Genomic DNA, 20,381 nt, shown 5'->3' with positions numbered 1-20,381 from the left:
AAGCCACAGCAACATTAGCTTCTCTCTCTCGATTTATTTCAAACTTACTGTAACCATAAAGTCCCTTGGCAGAGGTATGCTGGCACAGGTCAAAGATGTGGAGGGGAAATTCCTGAAGGGCTCTTGCACCCTCTCCTATAGCTCCACCTGAACTTCACAGGGCAAGGCAGCAGCCAGGCCATGGGAGCGACCCTCTTAGCGAGCCCTCATCATTGGGCACACGGGTCAACAAACCTTTGTCACCACTGCCAATGTCAACCACCCAGGCCATCCAAGCGAAGGTAGCACAAAGCTGCCTGACCAAATTCCTTGATGCTGTCAGTGACCTTCAATACACACAAGACATAAACAGCAGCTATACCTCCCTCCCTTGTTGAAGTCAGCAGAACCACCTGTCTCACCCTCAACAAAAAATGTACTTTTGACAACTCGGCACTTTCCACCTGAAGTTACCCTCTCCCAGCAACTTCTATTCTTGCCACCCTTAAAGACAAATAGGACCATCTATGTCCTAACGGTGGTGCTAAGATCCCACCAAGGGTCCAGGCCATGTACCCAGATTTCCAATATCTGTTCCAGCAGGACACAGATGTCAGCCACCTGGCCTGGTGGCCCCGTGCAGAACCTTGCCTTGCACCTCCAGGGGAAGGCCCTTCAAGGGAACAGAAGTCACTGCCCTCTTGGTTTTCTGTCAGGGACTGTCCAGTGACCGCTTTCAGCCATTCTGCTATAAGGCTATCAAAACGCTACCTCTCACTCAGCAAATTCCACCCAGACACCAAGAACAAAAAACTAAAGTGAGTGCATGAATTCATGAACTCACTGGACTCTACTCAAACCCCACCTGGCAGCCTCTCGCTTTGGGTGCCCATTCACTTCAATAACGAGCCATCAGTGAGTTGGAAAACAACTCATTACATATTTTGGAAAACAACTCATTGCATATCAGAACTTTTACCTCAATTAATGTAAAGATCCCCAAAATCAGGTATGACTTCCAGTAACACTTTATGATGGCTTTTGTCAAGGAAGGCTCCCGTGCCTCATTCTCAGCCTTCAGGACTTCTTTATCCCAGTATCTGTAAGGAATAATAAGGCTTGGTCAAGAAGTGAATACCTTGTCCCACAGGTAACCAGAGGTAGGTAGGTGGCAGGGTGACAGGCAGGGGTTATTTGGGGCATTCTGCAGCCACCTGTAAGTACTGGCTAATTGCTAATAAGGAATACAGACAGCAGAGAAATGGGCCTTGAGGGGGAAAGTCTCCACGGCCAAAAGGCTACAGCCAAGCCTGCTGAGTGTTCAGCAACCCGGCAGGCAGGCTGACCATACAGCAACCTCCTCCAGTGACATCACCTCAGGCACCCTCTATGGGGGGTTGGCCTCCCTCCTCCACGTATACACTCCAAATTCCTTCAGACCACTACATAGGCAAGGAGAGGGACGAGTGTTACGGAATCAAGTTCTAGAAGGGCCAGATGGAAGACAAGGGACCCCAGACAGCAAACCTGTGAGCCTCCCTCACCCCACCCTTTTTCTCACTGCCTCTTTCTCACCCTTGCAATTCTTCCCCAAGATGCTTGGAGCGATCTTCCGGAAGCACTGAATACATGTCATCTTCCTCCAACCTCCGTTTATGGCCAATTTTAAACAAAGGGTTTAGCCACCTGTTAAGAAGGAAAAGGCAGTGACATATCCAAAATCACCCATTTGTCTAGAGCCTAACATCCATGGATTTTGTAAAAAATCTGTATTTTAAACAGAGAGCTAGAGAAAATATTAAATATGCGCTTACACACACACACAACAAGCTTACTAGCTGTAGCCACCAAGCAGCCCTGGAAGCCATGACACTCCCAGAACAGTACCTGGATCTTAAGTTTTTATATCATTCTCCCTCTCTCCAAAAACAGTCAAGGCTACTTGAAGAAATGGCTGATCCCAAAGCTGAGACAGAGAACATACCAGAGAGGCTAATAACAGCATCTTGCAATGTAAAATAACAAACCCTGGGGATCAGCATTGTGGTATAATGGGTAAACCTGTCGCCAACACTGCCCAGCATCCCATATGGGCAGGTACCAGTTTCAGACACAGCTGCTCTACTTCCAATCTCACTCCCTACTAATGTTCTTGGGAAAGCAGCAGAAAACAACATCAGTGTTTGTGCCCCTGCACTCTTGTGGGTGACCCAGATGGCTCTTCCAGCTCCTGGCTTCAGCCCGGTCCAACCCTAGATATACTGTGGCCATCTGGGAAGTGAACCTGTGGATGCAAGATCCTCTTTCTCCCTCTCCCTCCTTGCCTTCTTTCCGTGTAACTCTTCCAAATAAATAAATAAATCTCTTTTAAAAATAACGGGAAAGGGTCCAAAAGACAGAGGAGCCAGCCTGAAGGGATCCCATTAGACAATGTAGGGTTATGTGAGCATCCAACTAATTAATCAAAGTGATGCTGAACAACCACAGAAGGAACAACAGAATTGAAAAGTACCAACAGAAGGTAAAACCAGTAGATGAAAGTCTAATAAAAATATGGGATAGGTATAATTTCCAACTATATTTCTAAAAATGAAAACTGAGGTTAACTCTGTAAACCCCAAAACATCATATTCTGAGATTAATTTTAAAAGCCTGTAAGTCCTCTAAGACCATTTAAATAATAATATTGAATGTAGAGATAGACAGCCCAGAGGTAAATGTTTTACTGGTTTGGTTCAAGTATGGAAATTTCCAAGAACAGACAATAACCCATGATGTTGGCAACTGAGTTTCTCCTATTGGCTGCCACACCCAGCACTTGGTAGGAGTAAGAAGCAGGTGCACTGGGAATACGTGTTCAGCAAATGGTATCTGTGAATCATTAAAACTGAGCTGTAGCCTAACCCAGGCTTCCTGGCACCCCCGGGGGGCACTTGTGCAAGAGTCGGAAGAAAGGAATCCACCCCCTGCCACCACGCATGGGACCCAGGGTTCCCAAACTTCGGTCACTCCAAATGTACCCACGACACCTGCAACCAGCGTCTAGCTATCTCCAGGTTCTGATGTTCCTCCCAAGCCCAAGAGTACCATAACCAATGGGAAACTTGCTGAGCTGTTTGGCCAGAGGCTGCCCTCAGCTTAGATTCAGAATTCAGTCCTGGATTCAGTCCTGGAAAGTTCACGTTCAAATTCTGCTTAAGTGCACCTCAGCTAGAAAGCCCCCAGCCAGCCTCCTGGTTCTGTGATCTCAAACGAGCCTCAGACCCTTTCAGTAAGGGCCTTGGGTAAAGAGAGAAAACATCTGGAGACGATCTGCCCAATATGGGTGAGAACACCCAGTAGGACAGATTTGAGGATCCCCCAGTTCCAGCAGAGAAACCCCAAACTATTCCTGCAACAAACTTCAGCCCTTATGCGTGGGCTCCATAAGCCATCCTTAAATACCCACAAATAAATGTGTGCAGTACATGCCAATCAATCGTGAAATAAAACAACAAAACAAATGACAACAAAACCGCTAATGACTTTGGTAGATGAAGACACTCAATCAAGCTCATTTTCTCCCTCTGGCTCCTGGGCCACTTACCATCTTCAACCGGAATGTGTTACCCAGGGACAACTTTGCACAGGGACCCATAGCCTGGTGGGCTCCAATTGCCATTTGATGGTAGCATTTCAGGGGCTCTGAGGCATGGGATATGAGGACAGCAGCCACTCTATTTGAGCCTGAGAACTCAGGAACCCTATAAGCCTTGAAAAGGCTCATGTTTGACCCCAAAACTTAACATGAGGCTGCCTAGGACAGAAGCACACTGCAGGAGATATCCAAGGACCCATTCTCTTGATTTTTTTTTTTTTGAAGATTTATTTATTTGAAAGAATTACATAGAGAGAGAGAGATGAATGCGCGCGCGCACACACACACACACACACACACACACACACACACACACACACATCTTCCAATCACTGGTTCACTTCCCAGATGGCTAGAGCAGCCAGGGCAAGGCCAGGCTGAAGCCAGGAACCAGGAGCTCCCTCCTAAAGAATCCTAGAATGCTCCATCACCATCCCACTGCTGGATCACCCCCGGCAATGCTGTCACCCAATGGGAAGAGCCAGCAGTCAGCTCACCTTCCTCACTACAAGTTCCCAGGGGATTGTCACCTAAGCAGCCCAGATTCACTTTCCATGAGTTTCCCAGCTATGTCTGAGATAACACCTGCACATCTGACACCTGCTCCTCCCAACAGAACAACCTATGGCATTTCTCAGCAAGTGATTTATGCTCATTTTATCTGAAAAGTAGACAGAGACCTCCATCCACTAAGTCACTCCCCACCTTCTTACAACAGTCAGGGCTGGAGAAGGCTAAAGTCTGGAATTGACTTGGGGCCTCCCAACTGAGTGGCAGGGATCCAGATATTTCAGCCATCATCTGATGACTTCCATGGTGCGCATTACCAGATTGCTGGATGGGAAGCTGAACCAAACTGGGGATGCTACAACCCAAGAAGGGACTTAATTACTGTACCAGCCCCCTGCTTCTCCCCACACCAATTCCCTTCCTTCCCCACCCCCAACCATATACACTAGTATTTCTAGATGGAATTCATTTGTATCTGTTTCACATGAAGAGTTTTTTAAATCTAGGAGCAATGACAGCTTGGGAAAAGAAAGTTACAAAGCGAAGAAAGGAGACTTTGACAGGTCTGTCCCTTCTACCGGCTGAAGATTTAACTGCATCACTTTGAGGACTGTTACAAGGAATTACAGTATCTGAATCAGCTTAAAGCTTCGAATACAGGACGCCAGAAATCAGCAACTACTTGGACTCAAGGAACTACCCAGTGCATCCCACTACACAAATTCCAAAAGCCAGGCAGACTGATGGTTTACACTTTCATCTGCTGACAAGCCTACCAAAACAGGAGACCACTCTAATGTTATGGAATCATATGCATGGTGACCTCAGCCAACCAGCACTGGATTCCAACTCAACCATGAGGAAAAGCCAACAACTCCAGACCAGTGAGAACGGGCCACTTGTCAAGCCGGTTCAGTCTGACAGTCATCCTGTCTCCCCAGCACTCAGCCAGGGCAGCAGCATAACTCTCAGAACTGCCTCACCAGGACTCATAGCTCTCTCGGCCCTATAGCACAACATCCACATTATCAAACACCGCAACCATGTGTGACACACATTCAGTACACAGAGACTGAGTGAACTCATGTACAGAATCAGACCCACAGTAGATGACCTTAACTATGATCCAGACCAGAGCTGCCCACAAGCTCATCAAAACACAGTCACACTCAATGCAACTGCAGGATGCTACCAGCTCAAGGATATAGGAAATAAGATGCCAGGGAGTCAACCTTCACCCCAAATGTCTCCACCCCTGGCATCACTTCCAGAAGCCTGGGCAGGGCCTCCAAGATATAACTTATCGAGAGTTTTGTTGGTGACTTCTTCTGCTTTTCTAAGAATTTGAAAGGGCCAAAGAGTGGCTTCTACATGGTTTTAAAGAGGTTCATGGCCGATAAGGAGCCCGAGGTCCTGGGATACAGTCCTAACTCACCTTCTTGAGGATCCTGACCAAAGTGCTTCATTTCAAACAGCTTCGTGCACCCCGCACACCAGCAAAAGAGGAAATGAATACAAATATAACTGGGTACTTTTAGTATGCATGGAACCAGGAAATTAGAATGCATGTTTATTTGGGTGCAAATTTTTGAGATCCATGCATAATTTCTTTTTCATAATAAATGTTTTTCATGATCTTTTTTAAGGCCCTCTCAGCAAACATTTGAAAATTCTCTGTACCAAAATAAACATCTTTAGGGGCTGGTGCCATGGCTCATCAGTTTAATCTTCTGCTTTCAAGCACCAGTATCCCAAAAGGGTGCCAGTTTGTGTCCTGGCTGCTCCACTTTCCATCCAGCTTTCCACTTAGGGCATAGGAAAGCAGGGTAACATGATTCAAGGTCATGGGACCCTGCACCTGTTTGAGAGACCTGAAAGGCTTCTGGCTTTGGATCAGCTCAGCTCTGGCCATTGTGGCCATTTGTGGAATGAATCAGCAAATAGAAAATTGGTTTGTGTGTGAACGTGTGTGTGAGAAAGAGAGAGAGAGAGAGAGAGAGGGGCACCCCTTATAACTCTGCCTTTCAAATAAATATTTTTAAAATTCCTCCTTTCCAGGAATGTTTTGAAGTACTTTCCTATATACAGGCTGATGGGTCCCTTCCTTTTTTTTTCTTTCCTTCTCTTTTGCCCCCTTTCAGCCCATTTCTCAATCTCCTGAACACCTTGAACACTCTTTTCGTCGCTCCTTTTCCTCTCTGTTTCCAAGCCTTCATAACAACTGGCTAAGATGGAAGGAAAACATTATTTTATTACTTGATATTTATCAAATTGGAGCTGTTTTCATTTTAATAGTCAAGTTCAATATTTCATGTTCCTCTCAGAAGCCAAGTCAAATAAACCCTTAGAAACAGAAATTTCTTTATATGATACAAAAATTATATGCTTTGAACAAGGGAAGTGTTGCCTCACCTTGACATCCACGATCTGCACCTGTCGAATCCCTGGCACGTGGCTCTCATCAGATAACAGGAAAGCAGGTCTATGCTGAGACCACAAGGCCAACTGGCAGTGAACCCAACCAGGAGCGCCAAGGTTGGACAGTGCAGTGGTTTGAAGGCAGGTGAGTGGCACTGAAAGACCTTTCTCCTGTTTCATGACAATACAGATCTAAACACTGATGGACAAAAATGATACCAACAGCATCTGACTGCCTTTGGGCTTCCTTCCCTGAAGTCCATCTGGAGGCCCCAAAGAAGTAAAAGACGAATGCATGTGTTGCTGCCAGAACTCAGAGCGCCCATGAGCCAAATATCTTGGAACAGTACCTGTAGCCTCTTGGACCATTCCAAACCATGACACACCCCAACCTTGCCATCCTCCAGTCCCAATGCAACTGTAAGGCCTTTGGTTATTCATTTTATTTCCTCCAGTATTCCTCGGCTACCTGTGCTTCCAAGGAAAAAAGTCCAAGAATGCCTTCCCTGCGTTCCACGAGCAGAAACGCTAGCACACAGCAGCTGTTGCCTTTCCCATCACTGCTCTTTAGAAATGGTGCCGCTTGGAACAGCGCATGTTCACAGACAAGTCTCCAAGGAGATGCAACAAACACAAGCATTTTTCCAGTGAACTGTGGTAGAAATGGGCTTTATAAACAGAACTAGATAACATTTCACTTTCCATGTGGCAATGCAAACAGGATTTCTCCAATGGCATTACGTGTTTTCTCGAAATCCAATCATGATACACTTTCAACATCTTAGTCTGCATAATCGTTTGCAGGAACGATGGTCATTGTTTTGCTACAAGACAATGCCTGGCATCAACAGCGACATAAAACATCCACAAGCTGCACAACCAATAGCAATTTCAATACGACCTTCTTGTGCTGGTGTCTAACAACACACGTTCTCTTCCTCAAACATCCTGCTCCTCTTACAGTCTTCTCCCTGATCAGTGAACAACGACAGCACCTCAACTGGTCATGTTTTTTAAAAAATGTATTGGTCAGTGCTCCTTTCTCTCCCTAATATCACGTGTCAAAGCCAGCAGCCAGTCTGTTACTCCCACCTTCACACAGAGCCAGAAACCACCACCCCGACCTCGCAGGAAACACCATTTCAAAGGTCTTTGTTTTCCTAACTTGCTCCCAAGGACAGGAGTTTTTCTGTGCTGCTTGCTGCACTGTCCACCTAGAATGTGCCAGGCCCGTGAAGACACTCGGCTCTGTCGTATGAATCATAGGAGTGGACATATTTTCCACAAATCCCTACTTGCACTATTATTTACACTACAAGCATGACATGGCTGCAGTGGTTGGGTAGCTGCGTGGGACACCTACATCCCCCATGGAGGTGTCTGGTTTAAGTCCTGGTTGTTCCACTTCCAATCTAACTTCCTGCTAACACACAGCACCCTGAGAGGCAGGAAAGAGGTACTGACTGAAGTACTGGGGTCCCTGTCACCCAAGTGGGACAGTCTGACTGAGTTCTGGCTTCAGCCTAGCCCAGCCCTGGGTACTGGGAGTATCTGGGGGAGTAAACCAGCAGATGCAAGATTTCTCTTCATCTAGCTATCTTTCTGATTTTCAAACAAAATGAAAGTAAAAATTTAAAACAAAAACACTCAGTCCATAGTACTGAACAACAATTCTAAGCTGCAGGTATAAACATCTAGTCTGTTTGTAATAGTGTATCCTAAAGAGAGCAAGTGTCAGGCTGGAATCTTTCTACGTGATTCAATAAGTCAGCAGAAGCAGATAATGTGTAAATGTGCATTTTCTAGTAGATGAGTGACTGCGCATGGAGGAGTAGCATGCCAGCAAGCAGCATCTCCTCTAACGCCCCAGTAATTCAAATCAGTTCCAAGCCTGCACACCCAGTGAACAAAACAGAATCAAACCCTTCAGAGTCAGCACCATGTAGTGTTTTAAGCCACCATCTGCAGCGCCACCATCCCATATGAGCACCTGTGCCTGTTTGAGGCCCAGCAGTCCACTTTCAATCCAGTTTCCTATTATGGCTCTTGGGAAAGCCATGGAAGATACCCAAGTGCCTGGGCCCCTGAACCCACAAGGGAGACCAGGAAGAAACTCCTGGCTTTGGCCTAGCATGGCCATCTGGGGAGTGGACCAGCAGAAGGAAGGGGTCTCTTTCTCTCTCCCTCTCCTTCCCTCCCTTCCTATCTCTATCTCTTTCTCTCTCCATGAAACTCTTTCAAATAAATAAGTCTTCTTAACAGAGCCACCCACCTGACAATGTTTCCAGAGGCACGGCTCCAAGAACAGCCCAATGCACCTGACACCCTCAACCTCCCTCCCCGTTCTCCATGCCCTGGAGGTGCTTGCTCACCCAGGAATAGGCATTACTGGGATCAGTCTAACGTGTGACCTTAATGCCCACACTGCAGATGATCTGTCCCAGCATGGGCCACCACCCTGTCATGCTTGGAACGGCTCGTGGTAAACCAAATGCAACGTGGCTCTGAAGCTGTCATCATTATTGCTTATTCCTGACTCTTTCCCCATTCCTAAACCCTGCTCAAAACCCACTTCCTTCCCCCTCACTGCTTCAACAACTTGTCTGTCCTTCCTTTCTACGTCAAAATAAATGAAGCAGCACTACACACCCTGATCTCTCTCTCTAGCCCAGGGACAGTGGAACACTGTACCCTTCTCTGCTTCCCACCCTGTTCTCCCACCTGTCTATCCACACTCTGTGCTGCTTCACAGCATCCCTGAGCTGGTCATCACGTATTACCAACAATTTTCCCCACGTGACAGTCAACCGAACAATCCTCAACCCCTGAACACAGTACAGCATCCTAGATTGCTTAAACAGACATATTTGACATGTGGATATATGATTCAGTAACACAGGAAAGCAAAGACTCACATTTAAGACACCCTTTGAGGCTATGAGGGGATGTGAGTAACACGTCTTGCAGCCAGCAAACCATGCCCTCCTCTAGATAGCCTGACAGAGGTTGGCTGCCACCCGATCCCTGCTGAGCCCAGGGGAGCGAGTTGCTGACTCACCTTTGAAAAATTTCCCATCAGTACCAGTACATAGCAAGCACTTTCTTCCAAATGATTAAGTCTGCTTGGATTCCGGGTCTGTGTGTCCCTTGAGGGTTGCAGCCTGATCCTCAGTGTGGTTAAGGTAAGAAGTGGTGTAGAACCCTCCACAGGTGGGGCCCAGGGACAGGCTCTCTGGTCCTTGCTGGCTCTGCTCTAGAAGGATCTGATGATGTTCTCCTGGGACCCTGGTCCCCTGAGAGTGGGTTTAGAAAGAGAGCATGCCCCATCCCCTCACTCTGACTTTCTATTCTGCACATGATCAATCAATCTGTCTCAGGCATACTCTGCCACAGGAAGGACATGTGCTATGAGCACCTTGCCAGACAAGCCCATGTCAATACAGAGGTCACACAGCTGACCTCTATATTGTGGGTGAATAAACTCTACTTTTCTTTAGAAAGTGCCTCCAGCCTCGGGTATTTCAAGACAGCTCCAGAAAACAGCCTCATGTGCATCTTTGATCCTGAGGGAAACCCTGGCTTTGGTATTCAGGCTAAGGAGCCCCTGTAAGAAAAGGGAACAAGGCAAGTTCACAAAAGCAAGCATTTGGTGCTGTTCATTCTGACTTGTGCACCAAGAAGCACAGTTTAAAGCAGGGTTCACTCGGGTCATGGAACAGTTCTTCAAGATGGAACATGCAATGTGAACATGCAATCCACATTTATGCAATCAAAAAGAGACTCAAGGCTCCCAGCTAGTATAGTTAAGCGTGTTGTTGATGCTTTCTGAGATTCCTGGAAGCCTATCAGGCAACAGGAAATCGACAGTATTTAGGATATGTGCCACCCCACACCCAGATATCACCTGTGTGCACGTCTGCAGATTTACAGCCTCTGCTAAGCCACTCTTCCACTTACACAGCCCATCTGTCCCTACAGGAACCCTTCCATCCCTGCCAGCCTCGCTGTCGCCTTGTCCCCTGAACACACCTTGATTCTCCTATTCCAGCCACACCCTACAGACCTCTACTCCTGTCTGGTTTTGTTATTGCTGTAGCTATTCTGTTATCCTTTACATTTTAATAATTTGGAGCACTCCTAGGCATTCAGAAAAATTGAACAAAAGGAAAGCTCCCATACCCTTCGCCCCAGATCCCTATAGCCTCCCCTATGCTCAATGTCCCGACTCTGTTGTCCACTGCTTACATGCACAGCACTGTCACTCCGAGTCCACAGCTCACACACATCAGGGCTCATTCTCAGTGCTTTTGGACAGCATAATGACATACATCTTCCATCACAGCACCACCCTGAGTATTCTCCATGCCCTTAAAACTCTGTGCTCCAGTTTCTCATCCTTCCCAGGTAAACCTTCATCTTTGCAATGTCTCCACAGTTTGGCCTTTTCCAGAAAGTCAAATGGAGAGCTGGAATCAACGAGCATGCAACCTTTCCAGACTGGTTCCTTTCGTGAGGTAACCAACATGCCTAGGCACTTAACATTCCTCCACATCTTGTCATGGCTCCACAGCTAATGTGTTCTTTTTATCATGGAACACTCTCCTATTGTCTGGATCCACCAGATTTTACAAATCCATTCACCAACCAAAGGACACCTAGACCACTGCCAAGTCTCGGCAATTAGGAATAAAGCTATTATGCACATGCAGGTACTTGTGTAAACTCAAGTTTTCCATCTTTCAGGTAAACACCAAAGAACACAATGGGCTGTGTGCTAAGAGTATGTTTAGCTTTGTTAGAAATTGCCTTCCAAAGTAGCGGGACTACTTCACATCCTCACCAACAACAAATGAGCATGTCTGTTTGCTTCTCTTGTCTGACTTAATCCCTGCTTCAAGTTGTACTATCTTTACCAGCCTTCTCTGATTCTACCTGGTACAAACACTTCCTGACCTAGAACCACAGAAACCTACATGGCAGTCACCAAAAATCCCTGCACAGGGGCCAACAAAGAGTCAACCACCACCTGCATTCCATATCAGAACACCGTCCAAGCCTGGCTGCACCACTTCCATTCCTGCTTCCTACTAATACACCTGGGAAAGCAGCAGAAGACAGACCCAATGCTCAGACCCTCCCCACCCCCCACTCATGCGAGAGGCCAGGCAGAGTTAGTGACTACAAACTGTGGTCTGGCCCAGTCCTACCTATTACAGCCATTTGGAAGTGAACCACCAGATGGAAGATGTGTGTGTATGTGTGTGTGTGTGTGTGTCTTTCAAATAAATAAACAACTCTTTTTTTCTTTAAAAACAACAAAAAAGTACACGAGGCCAGGCATTTGCTGAGGCAGTTAGGACACCGGTTAAGACATCCACACCCTACGTTAGTTGAGTACCTGGCTCCAGCTCAGAAGTGCACCCTAGCAGAGAGTCTGCGGTGGCTCAGGAATTCGGGTTCTCACTACTCACAGGGGAGACTTGAACTGAGTCTCCAGGTCCTTCCTCTGACCTGATCCTGCCCAGTCAGTCACAGATATGTAGGACATGAATTAGCAGATGGCAGCATGTGGTATGTCTGCCTCTAATTAAATAAATAAATAAATATAAAATTGCCTGGTACATAACCTTAGCTTGAGGTCAGCCACTAAAAGCCCACAGACAAGATCTAAGTGGCACTCATTTGAAATAATGTACACTATTCTGTTCTGAAGTAAGAGCTAAGCAAATAAGCAAACCGTTGATAAAAATCCCCATTTCCAAACCTCCAATGCCTGCTAACACTGTCCACGTTTCAGCCATGCTCCTCTAACAGCTTGCATTTGAATCTGTCTCATTCACAAAGAAACACCAGACAGTTACGTCCATGTTCACAGCAGCATCGTTCAGAACAGCCGGACTGGAAGCAACCAAAGTGTCGACCAACAGCAGAAAGGTAAACAGACTTGGTATCTACACCCAGGAGAATGAGATCCAGTGTTTAAAAAGAAAGGGACCCTTTGGGGCTAGCACTTTGGTGCAGTAGGGTAAGTGCCACCAGCATCCCATACTGAGTGCCAGCTGCTCCTTACCAATGTGCCTGGGAAAGCAACAACAGGTGGCCCAAGGACTTGAGCCCCTGCCACCTGCATGGAAGACTCGGATAGAGTGACAGGTTTCTGGCTTTGGCTTAGCCTGGCCCCTGCCTTTGCAGCCCCTTCAAGGATTTAGCCCATGACTGGAGGATACCTCCTCTACCTTTCAAAGAAATCAATCATTTAAAAAACAAACAAAAAAAAAAATTCTGACACATGCAAACAACATGGATGAACTCTGAGGATGCCATTAAGTTTAAAACAGCAGCCACAAAAGAACAAACAACATGATCCCATTTACACGAGGCACTCAGAACATCACAGTCAGAGACAGAAAACAGAGAATGGCAACCACCAGAAACTCCAGAAGTGGAAGTGCCAGTTGCAGTTTCCTAGGGACAAGGTTTCAGTTTCTCAAGATGAAGAGTTCTGGGCACAGATGGTGGGGATGGTTGCAAGGGGTCCGTAATTAATGCCACTGAACTGACCATTTCAAATGGCTATCATGGCAAATTCTATGTCATCTGTTCTTCATATCATCTGTTTTAATCTAAAAATACACAGACATGTCCGCTGAAGTGTCCTAAAGTGGTTTCCTGTTGTGCTCACACAGAGGCAGACACCCTAAGTCTGAAAACAGCATTGCAGACAGCTCCACACCATGTGCACCCCTGTCCCTGCCACGCCAGCCGAGGGGTCCCAGAGTGCATGAAGGGGCCCTCCATCATCAGTTCCCCACTCCTGGCCCAGTGTGGCTCCTGGGACACAGCCGAGGCAGGGGGGATCTGCACTGGGCAGACAAGGCATGTGGTGCAGCAAGGACACTGCTCACACCCAGGGCTTCCTGTTTCACAGCTCACACTGCTCACACTTCAGCTGCAACATCTGCAGCACTTACTCTTCCCCACACAGTGAGGAGGAAATGACGTGCAAACGCTAACACAGGACAGGCCACCCCCTCTGCTAAGACCCAGTGCCACAGCACTCAGACGGCCTGGCACTTCTGAGCGTCCCGACACTCCTGAGTGTCCCAGGAACACACGCAGTCCCGGAAATACTCAACTCTACAGAATTTAAACAATTAACTCCAAAATAATGGGAAAACCAGCAAAAAAAAACAAAAAAGTTACCAAGACACAGCCTCTAGGGCTCAGCAACCTGCTGCCACAGGCCATAAGCAAACAAGGGCATCCACCTTGAGGTGGCTGAGCAGCCCACTCCTGCACCCACGCCCCTGGAATGGTCACCCTCACTCCTTACATCCCCCACTCTCTGGGCAGTGTGGAGTGATCAGTCCCAGGGGAATCCCACATCTTTATGGCACCTGCAACTCCCTCCCCTGGGCGTGCCCTTGGCCCAGCTGAGTCTGTGTGAGACCCCTGGGGACACAGCAGTCCTCTCATATCACCCTTTAACCTCAGGGATACCCCCATCTCCCCACACCCCTCCAGTTGTAAACACCTCAACACCTCCAAAGATTGTGACACTAGCAATTGGCCACTCTATTCCTGCAGCAGCTGGAATTGCCAGGCCCCGCCTCTCTCTCACCCACCAACCAGCATCACCACAAGCAGCATCAAAAATGTCCAAACCCTAGCCACTCGATTGCATCTTCTCCATCTTCAGCTGAATTTGAATAAACTCAAGATTGGTTCTCAGACTGTGCCTTCTCAACTGTCATCCTCCTATTTAGCCTGAGTTCAGCCCTCCCAGAGGTACCCTGGCAACCTCTTAAATGCTACCCTTAAATGGCATCTGTGTTGCAAAGCCAGGCTCTGTCCCAAACCCCAGGCCCCAGTCATCCCTTGGTGGATATCTAGGTGGTATCTCCTGTCCAGTGTCCCACATGGGACTTCTGATGGTCCCCACCTCTGCAAACATCAACTGCTCAGCCCACTGCTCTGCAAAGCCAGGAGTCACCCACACCTCCTTTCCCCTTATGGGCACATCCCATCCCAAGGCGCCGCCAGATCCCACCCCTTGCCCTGTGTCTCTGCACCTCCTGGGGCGGTTCCCACCAGTGTCAGCATGCCCTCTCAGCCCCCCACCATCCTTCCATAGAAAAGTCTGGGAATTCTCTGAGCTATCAGACCATCCGGTTCCCCTAAACCAACAGCACTGCGTGTGCTTCCCGGCAGAAGGTCACAGTGACCAGGTCCCTCTTGGCTGACCACTTGCATTCACACTGTCCCAGACTCAGCAACCTGATCAGGGCAGACCACCTCCTCACTGTCCCCATGCTCCCCCCGTGGGAGCCAACGCGTCTCCCATCTCCCCGTGACTACACTACACTTCTCCTTCAGGTCTCCGCCTAATCACCAACCCCAGCGCCCCAGCAAAGCCTGACAGCCTACGCAAAAGATTCACCTCACTTGCTGGTCTACCTTATTTCTCTGTTTCTAACTTCCTTGACTAGGAATAACACCACATGCCCAATTATTTAATTTATGATGTCGCTTTCCCTTCTAGAACAAAGGCTCCCTGAAGGCAAGACCCACCTCCCAGGTACCCTGGGTTCAGCACCCAGTGAGATACCCAGGGTTCCATGGGGTGGAGATGGGGCATTACAAGGTTCCCAGGCCTAAGGCCAGCAGTAAAAACATTAGAGGGACAGCAGAATGTGCAGATCAGCTGAGGGCAGTCAATCATTCACCCAGCACCCCAGCCCCACACCCACCAGTCACTTACTACTAAAAGAGCAAGCCAATTTAGAGCACCTGCAGTTGTGGCAAATCATTAATCACTGATTAGTCTCCCTTTAAGATTCTGCCAGCCACCATCAATGGGGCCCAATCAGGGAAAGAATTAGAGTGTGGTACATGACAGAGCTGACAGGGCAGGCCTCCTTCATCTCATGAGGGCCCTCTTGCCCCCTCTGACAGCCCCTCTGCCTCCACATTGCTGACACTGGAAGCTGGGAAATGCCACGCACTCAAGTGGAGCACCACAGCCCTACCCTTGCCAGCTAGCAGCACGTGCCCACTCCAACATGGAACAACCAAAAATACCTGCAGACCTGGCCTGGATGGTAACTGAGGTTGGTCAGAACCATGACTCTGGACCTGGCGCGATAGCCTAATGGCTAAATCCTTGCCTTGTATCTGCTGGGATCCCATGTGGGTGCTGGGTCTTGTCCCAGCTGCTCTGCTTCCCAATCAGCTCCCATCCTGCTGTGGCCCGGGTGCGGGAGACCCAGGAAGAGGCTCCTGGCTCCAGATTGGATCATCTCCGGCTGTTGCGGCCACATGGTAAATGAACGAGCGGATGGAAGATCTTTCTCTCCATCTCCTTCTCTCTGTGTATCTGCCTTTCCACTTAAAAAACAATATTTTTTTAATCTTAGAAAAAAAGAAAGAACCACGGCTCTGAGCGCTTATTCCTGGACTCACTAGAACAGTGGCAGACACAGTACATCGCAGCAGCCACCTTATGCACTAAAACAAGAGTAAACCACCAAATCAAAGCAATCCCCCTGCAGGAGGTCACAGGCAGTGCAAGAGGTCACAGGCAGGGGCAGGTGTGGGGCTGGAGTATGGGTCAGCTTCAGCTTCCCTGGGATCTTCACAGGGCTAAGGAATCAACACCCTCACTCACCAAAGACCCATCTTCCCTAAACAGAGGTCCTCATCTGTAGTCCCAGAATGGCAGCATCAGCATCCTATAACCTGTCAGAAATGCAGATTCTTGAGCCCCACCCAGACCTCTGAACCACAAACTTATCACTCACAAACCAGAGCCCAAATATCTACATCCTGGAGAAGTTTTAAAACAAAAAGCCACAGACATCCAGAGCCCCATTCTGAATGACTGAATCAAGGTAGACTCCAATGGAACATCTGTTTTAAAAGGTCCCCAGCAGGGGTCAGCATTATGGCACTTGCAAGTAGCAGTCCATATGGGTACCTATTGCTGTTCCAGCTGCTCCACTTCTAATACAGTCCCTTGCTAATGCACCTGAGAAAAGCATCAGAACATGGCCAAGTATATGAGATCTTGCCACCTACATGAGCAACCCAGATGAAGGTCTGGCTGCTGGCTTCAAACGAACCAGCTCCACCCATTTGGGGAATGAATCAATAGATGGAAGATTTCAGTGTCTCCCTCTGCCTTTCAAATAAATAAACATTTTAAAAAATAAAATAAAATAAAGCACCCCGCCCCCACCACAGCAGGTTATGAGCACTGTCCAGGTGCAGGCACCTGTGAAGATAAAGAGCCCTGTGGGGCCATCTGGGAGGAGGGGGAAGGTTCCCAGAAAGGGCAAAGCTTGAGGAAACTAGCAGACATCAGTGAGGAACTATGGAGGGAGAGGTGTATGGTCCAGAAAAATGAACCAAGGCACATTGTTCAGACACAGAAGGGGAGAGAAACAAGGTTCTGGTATGGAGATATTCACCCAAGATCTTGTAGTCCCAACTTGAAAATTTGAACTTCACATTGAAGGAAACAGATTTAAGCTACTTTGTAGACAGTGGCTGGGAAGGGCCAGGAAACCAGCCAGGTATCAGGTACAGGGCTGGAGGGCAGCAGAATGGGGATGTGAGCAGTACTTCCGGCCTCATTCCTTCCCCAAGCAAGACTCTCTTCCGGGGACTTGGTTCCCATTCTGGACTTTACCAGAAAGATGAGCCGAGTGAACCAGAAATCAGAATTTCCTGCTCAACATCCTATTACTAATTTACTCTACAAACTCACAATGGGGCAACACATTGCAGCATCAACCACATAACAAACTCAAGAATATGAAAGAACAATAAGGCAAGATAAGGAAGTAGGAAATTCTTCAACAGCTGTCACCGAGATCAATGGCTAACATTAGAAGTCCTGCAGAGTGAAATCAGACACTGTGTGAACGGGAGTACACCCCAACACTCAACTCCCAGAAGGCAGCAAAAAGCAGAGCTCAACACACACACACACACACATGCACATAAACACAAACAAGTCCAATGCTCGTATGGGGTCATACTCAGAAAAGTGCAACACCCGCACAGCTACTGCACAAACTAAGGGGTAAGAGGTTTAACATGAAAATTTAAAGCTTCGTTAGGTAACAGACAGGGAAGAGACTAAAACAGCAGGGAGGGGATGGGAGGTGGCCAGATGATGCATTAGATCAGACCCCACCTGTCCCCATCACAGCTGGCTCTGAATGGTACCTCCCATGTGCCAGGCACTATCTTGAACATTTTACATGCATCTTCACCCACCGTTTGATGCAGGTGCCTGTAGGAGGTCCAAAGACCCCACAAAGCTCTACCATCCTACCCCCAAGCCCTGGAGTGGTAAAAGACCAGATGTTGTTTGGAAGAAGGGGATTACAGCCCTTTCTGGCATTTTAATTATCAGCAATCAACCATAGAAAAACTCATACCAGGAGGTAGGAATTGTAATAACACCTATGCACCAGTTGGTGTCCTGGCTGCTTCACTTCCAATGCAGCTTCCTGCTAACACCCTGAAAAAGCAGAAGAGGATGACCCACGTGGAAGATCCAACCTGGCCCAGCCCCAACTTTTATAGTCATTTGGTAAAGCGAATCAATGGATTTAACATCTCTCTCCCTTTCTCCCTCTCTCTTTGTTTCTTCCTGTCTCTGTGTAAATCTTTCAAATAAATAAATAACTCTTTTTAAAAAAGAGAGTGTAGAAGGACATTGTGTCCCTAGAAGGTCAGCAAGCACAGGATTACAACTGATTGGATAACATTTGTATGAGAACAACTGGAGGGATGCCATTTGTGTGACTGACTGGATATCCTTTGTATGAGGACAACCGAATGGATACCTTTTGAATAACTGATTGGATATCATTTGTATGAGAACAGCTGAGTGGACAGTATGTGTATAAGAACACTTGGTAAAATATACAAAACAAAAAGAGTTCCAAACAAGAGTATAGAAACAGTCGATGGGATTTGTTGATAAGCTCAATAGCTCCTCCCTTATCCCATATGACCCTTGGTGTATAAAGTCTGATGCCACTAATAAACTTTGGCTTTCGACCATCAGTCAGAGTCCACGCGTGTTATTATCGGCTCTGTGCACCAAGTCCATCGCTGCAGGACAGTGACAAAGGAGGAAAAATATTCACGCCACTGTTGGACTTTTTCCAGAAACAGCACAGCGATGTACCTTCTGCTACAACACTGTTAGAATTATCGTACTTTATTATTACTTATTATTGATCTGAGTACACCTCACTGATAAATGAAAGTATAATATAAATATAACCAAGGGACTCTGAAAGAGAATGTAGAAAACTGAAATAAAAGGCTTATATAAGTAATAAGTATATTTCGCTGAAATCTAGAAACCCATATACATCAAAAAGTTCATAAAAAATAAGTATTTACTTCTTTAAAAAGTAGAACTACAGTGAAAGGGAGAGGCAGACAGAGAGAAAGAGGGACAGAGGTTTTTCCATCTGCTGTCTCACTCCCAAATGGCCCAAGCTGGATAAGTTGAATCCAAGAGCCAGGAATTCTGAGTCTCTCACATAGGTACAGGGACCCAAACACGTGTAACACCTTCGGTTGCTTTCCCAGGCTCATTATCAAGGAGCTGAATCAGAAGCAGAGCAGCTGGTACTCAATCCAGTCCCCATATGGAATGCCAGTATTACAGGTGGCAGCTGAGCCCACTGTTCTAAAGCACCAGCCCCTGCCCCAAATTAACAGTAGTGGGCGGGAACATGAACATGATACTTGTCTAGAGGCACACAGCTCACGGGCAATGAAGCTGAGACTCTAATCTAGACAACAGGAGTCAGACCAAGGTCCCTATTACCAACAAGTTTCAGCCTGAGGCCTAGCCTCACATCTCCTCCCTCTAGTAAGTGTAGTTCTAGCCCTCCAGCTAGGAGGCCCCAGGCAGTACTGAAGCTGGGAAGCCCTCCCTTTCTCCCTGACTTCCACAGGCCATCAGGCAAAGGGGAAAGGGCACAAGGCAGGGAGGGAGAGGGAGGAACAGGCAGAGAAATGGGGGACTTGTGCAAGAATGTTTGTAGACTTCGCTACTCTAATCCTTAGAATTTCCCAAGGCAGAAGCGGAGGCCCTCATGGTTTACAGTAACAAGGTGACTCACAGTGGGCCACAAGACAGTTTACACTAACAAGATGACTCAAGACAGAGCCTGGCCCCAGAGAGACCAACCATGTGATGAGAAGACTGGGCTTGCAGCCAAATTCTATCATCCCATCCTCAGGAGAGTAGGTGTTCAAGATGTGGTCAATCCCTGAGCTGGACATATCCCTGCTTCCCACCTACAGGTGAAGTCCCAGGCATGCATGCTTGCACAAGTGCTACTGGGTGCCAGGGCTCTCAGTATTGTCAGCATGGATGTGCCAGTGAAGCGACTTAGGCCCACCCCAAGGGGACTGGACAGGAGGGTATACATCTGGGACCAGCCCCAGTCTCCTCCTATATGACTCTCCGCCTTGACTGGTATCTGTTTGCTGCAGTAAAACTCAAAGCGCAGTGCTTGCCCAAATTCCATAATGTGTTCTAGAGAATTATTGAACTTGGAAGGTCTCTGTGAAGTCTCAAATCTATAGCCAGTTTGATCACAGGTGAAAGTACCTGGGAGTTGCCACCCTTGCAGCTGGTGGTAGCAGAAAAGGCAGGCTTGTGGCAGTCTTAACCTTAACCTGCAAGCTTTATTGTTTATTTGGTTTCATTCCATTCAAAAGACAAAGACATGGAGATGACTGAAGATCTCTTCCATCCACTGGTTTACTCCTGAAATACCTGCAACAGCCAGGGCGG

The 20,381-nt window shown here is 47.5% G+C and overlaps 1 protein-coding gene across 7 annotated transcripts in view; it reads right to left on the bottom strand.

Moving 5' to 3' along the window:
- ABCC4 (ATP binding cassette subfamily C member 4) overlaps window positions 1-20,381 on the bottom strand; it is a 234,314-nt gene that overhangs the window by 189,711 nt on the left and 24,222 nt on the right. For 6 of the 7 annotated variants that reach the window (XM_040991240.1, XM_040991237.1, XM_040991242.1 and 3 more), the window contains exons 2-3: window positions 1,555-1,665; window positions 959-1,079 (exon numbers count right to left, since the gene is read on the bottom strand). In XM_040991240.1, the coding sequence (XP_040847174.1) occupies window positions 959-1,079; window positions 1,555-1,665 (232 nt within the window). Of the gene's footprint in view, window positions 1-958; window positions 1,080-1,554; window positions 1,666-20,381 lie in introns of those variants that run through there. The other variant, XM_040991243.1, reaches the window with a different exon arrangement.

Source organism: Ochotona curzoniae, unplaced genomic scaffold (genome assembly GCF_017591425.1).
Source record: "Ochotona curzoniae isolate NIBS_2020 unplaced genomic scaffold, NIBS_Ocur_1.0 contig_64, whole genome shotgun sequence".
NCBI lineage: Eukaryota > Metazoa > Chordata > Mammalia > Lagomorpha > Ochotonidae > Ochotona > Ochotona curzoniae.
This window is presented reverse-complemented; position numbering and strand designations above follow the sequence as displayed.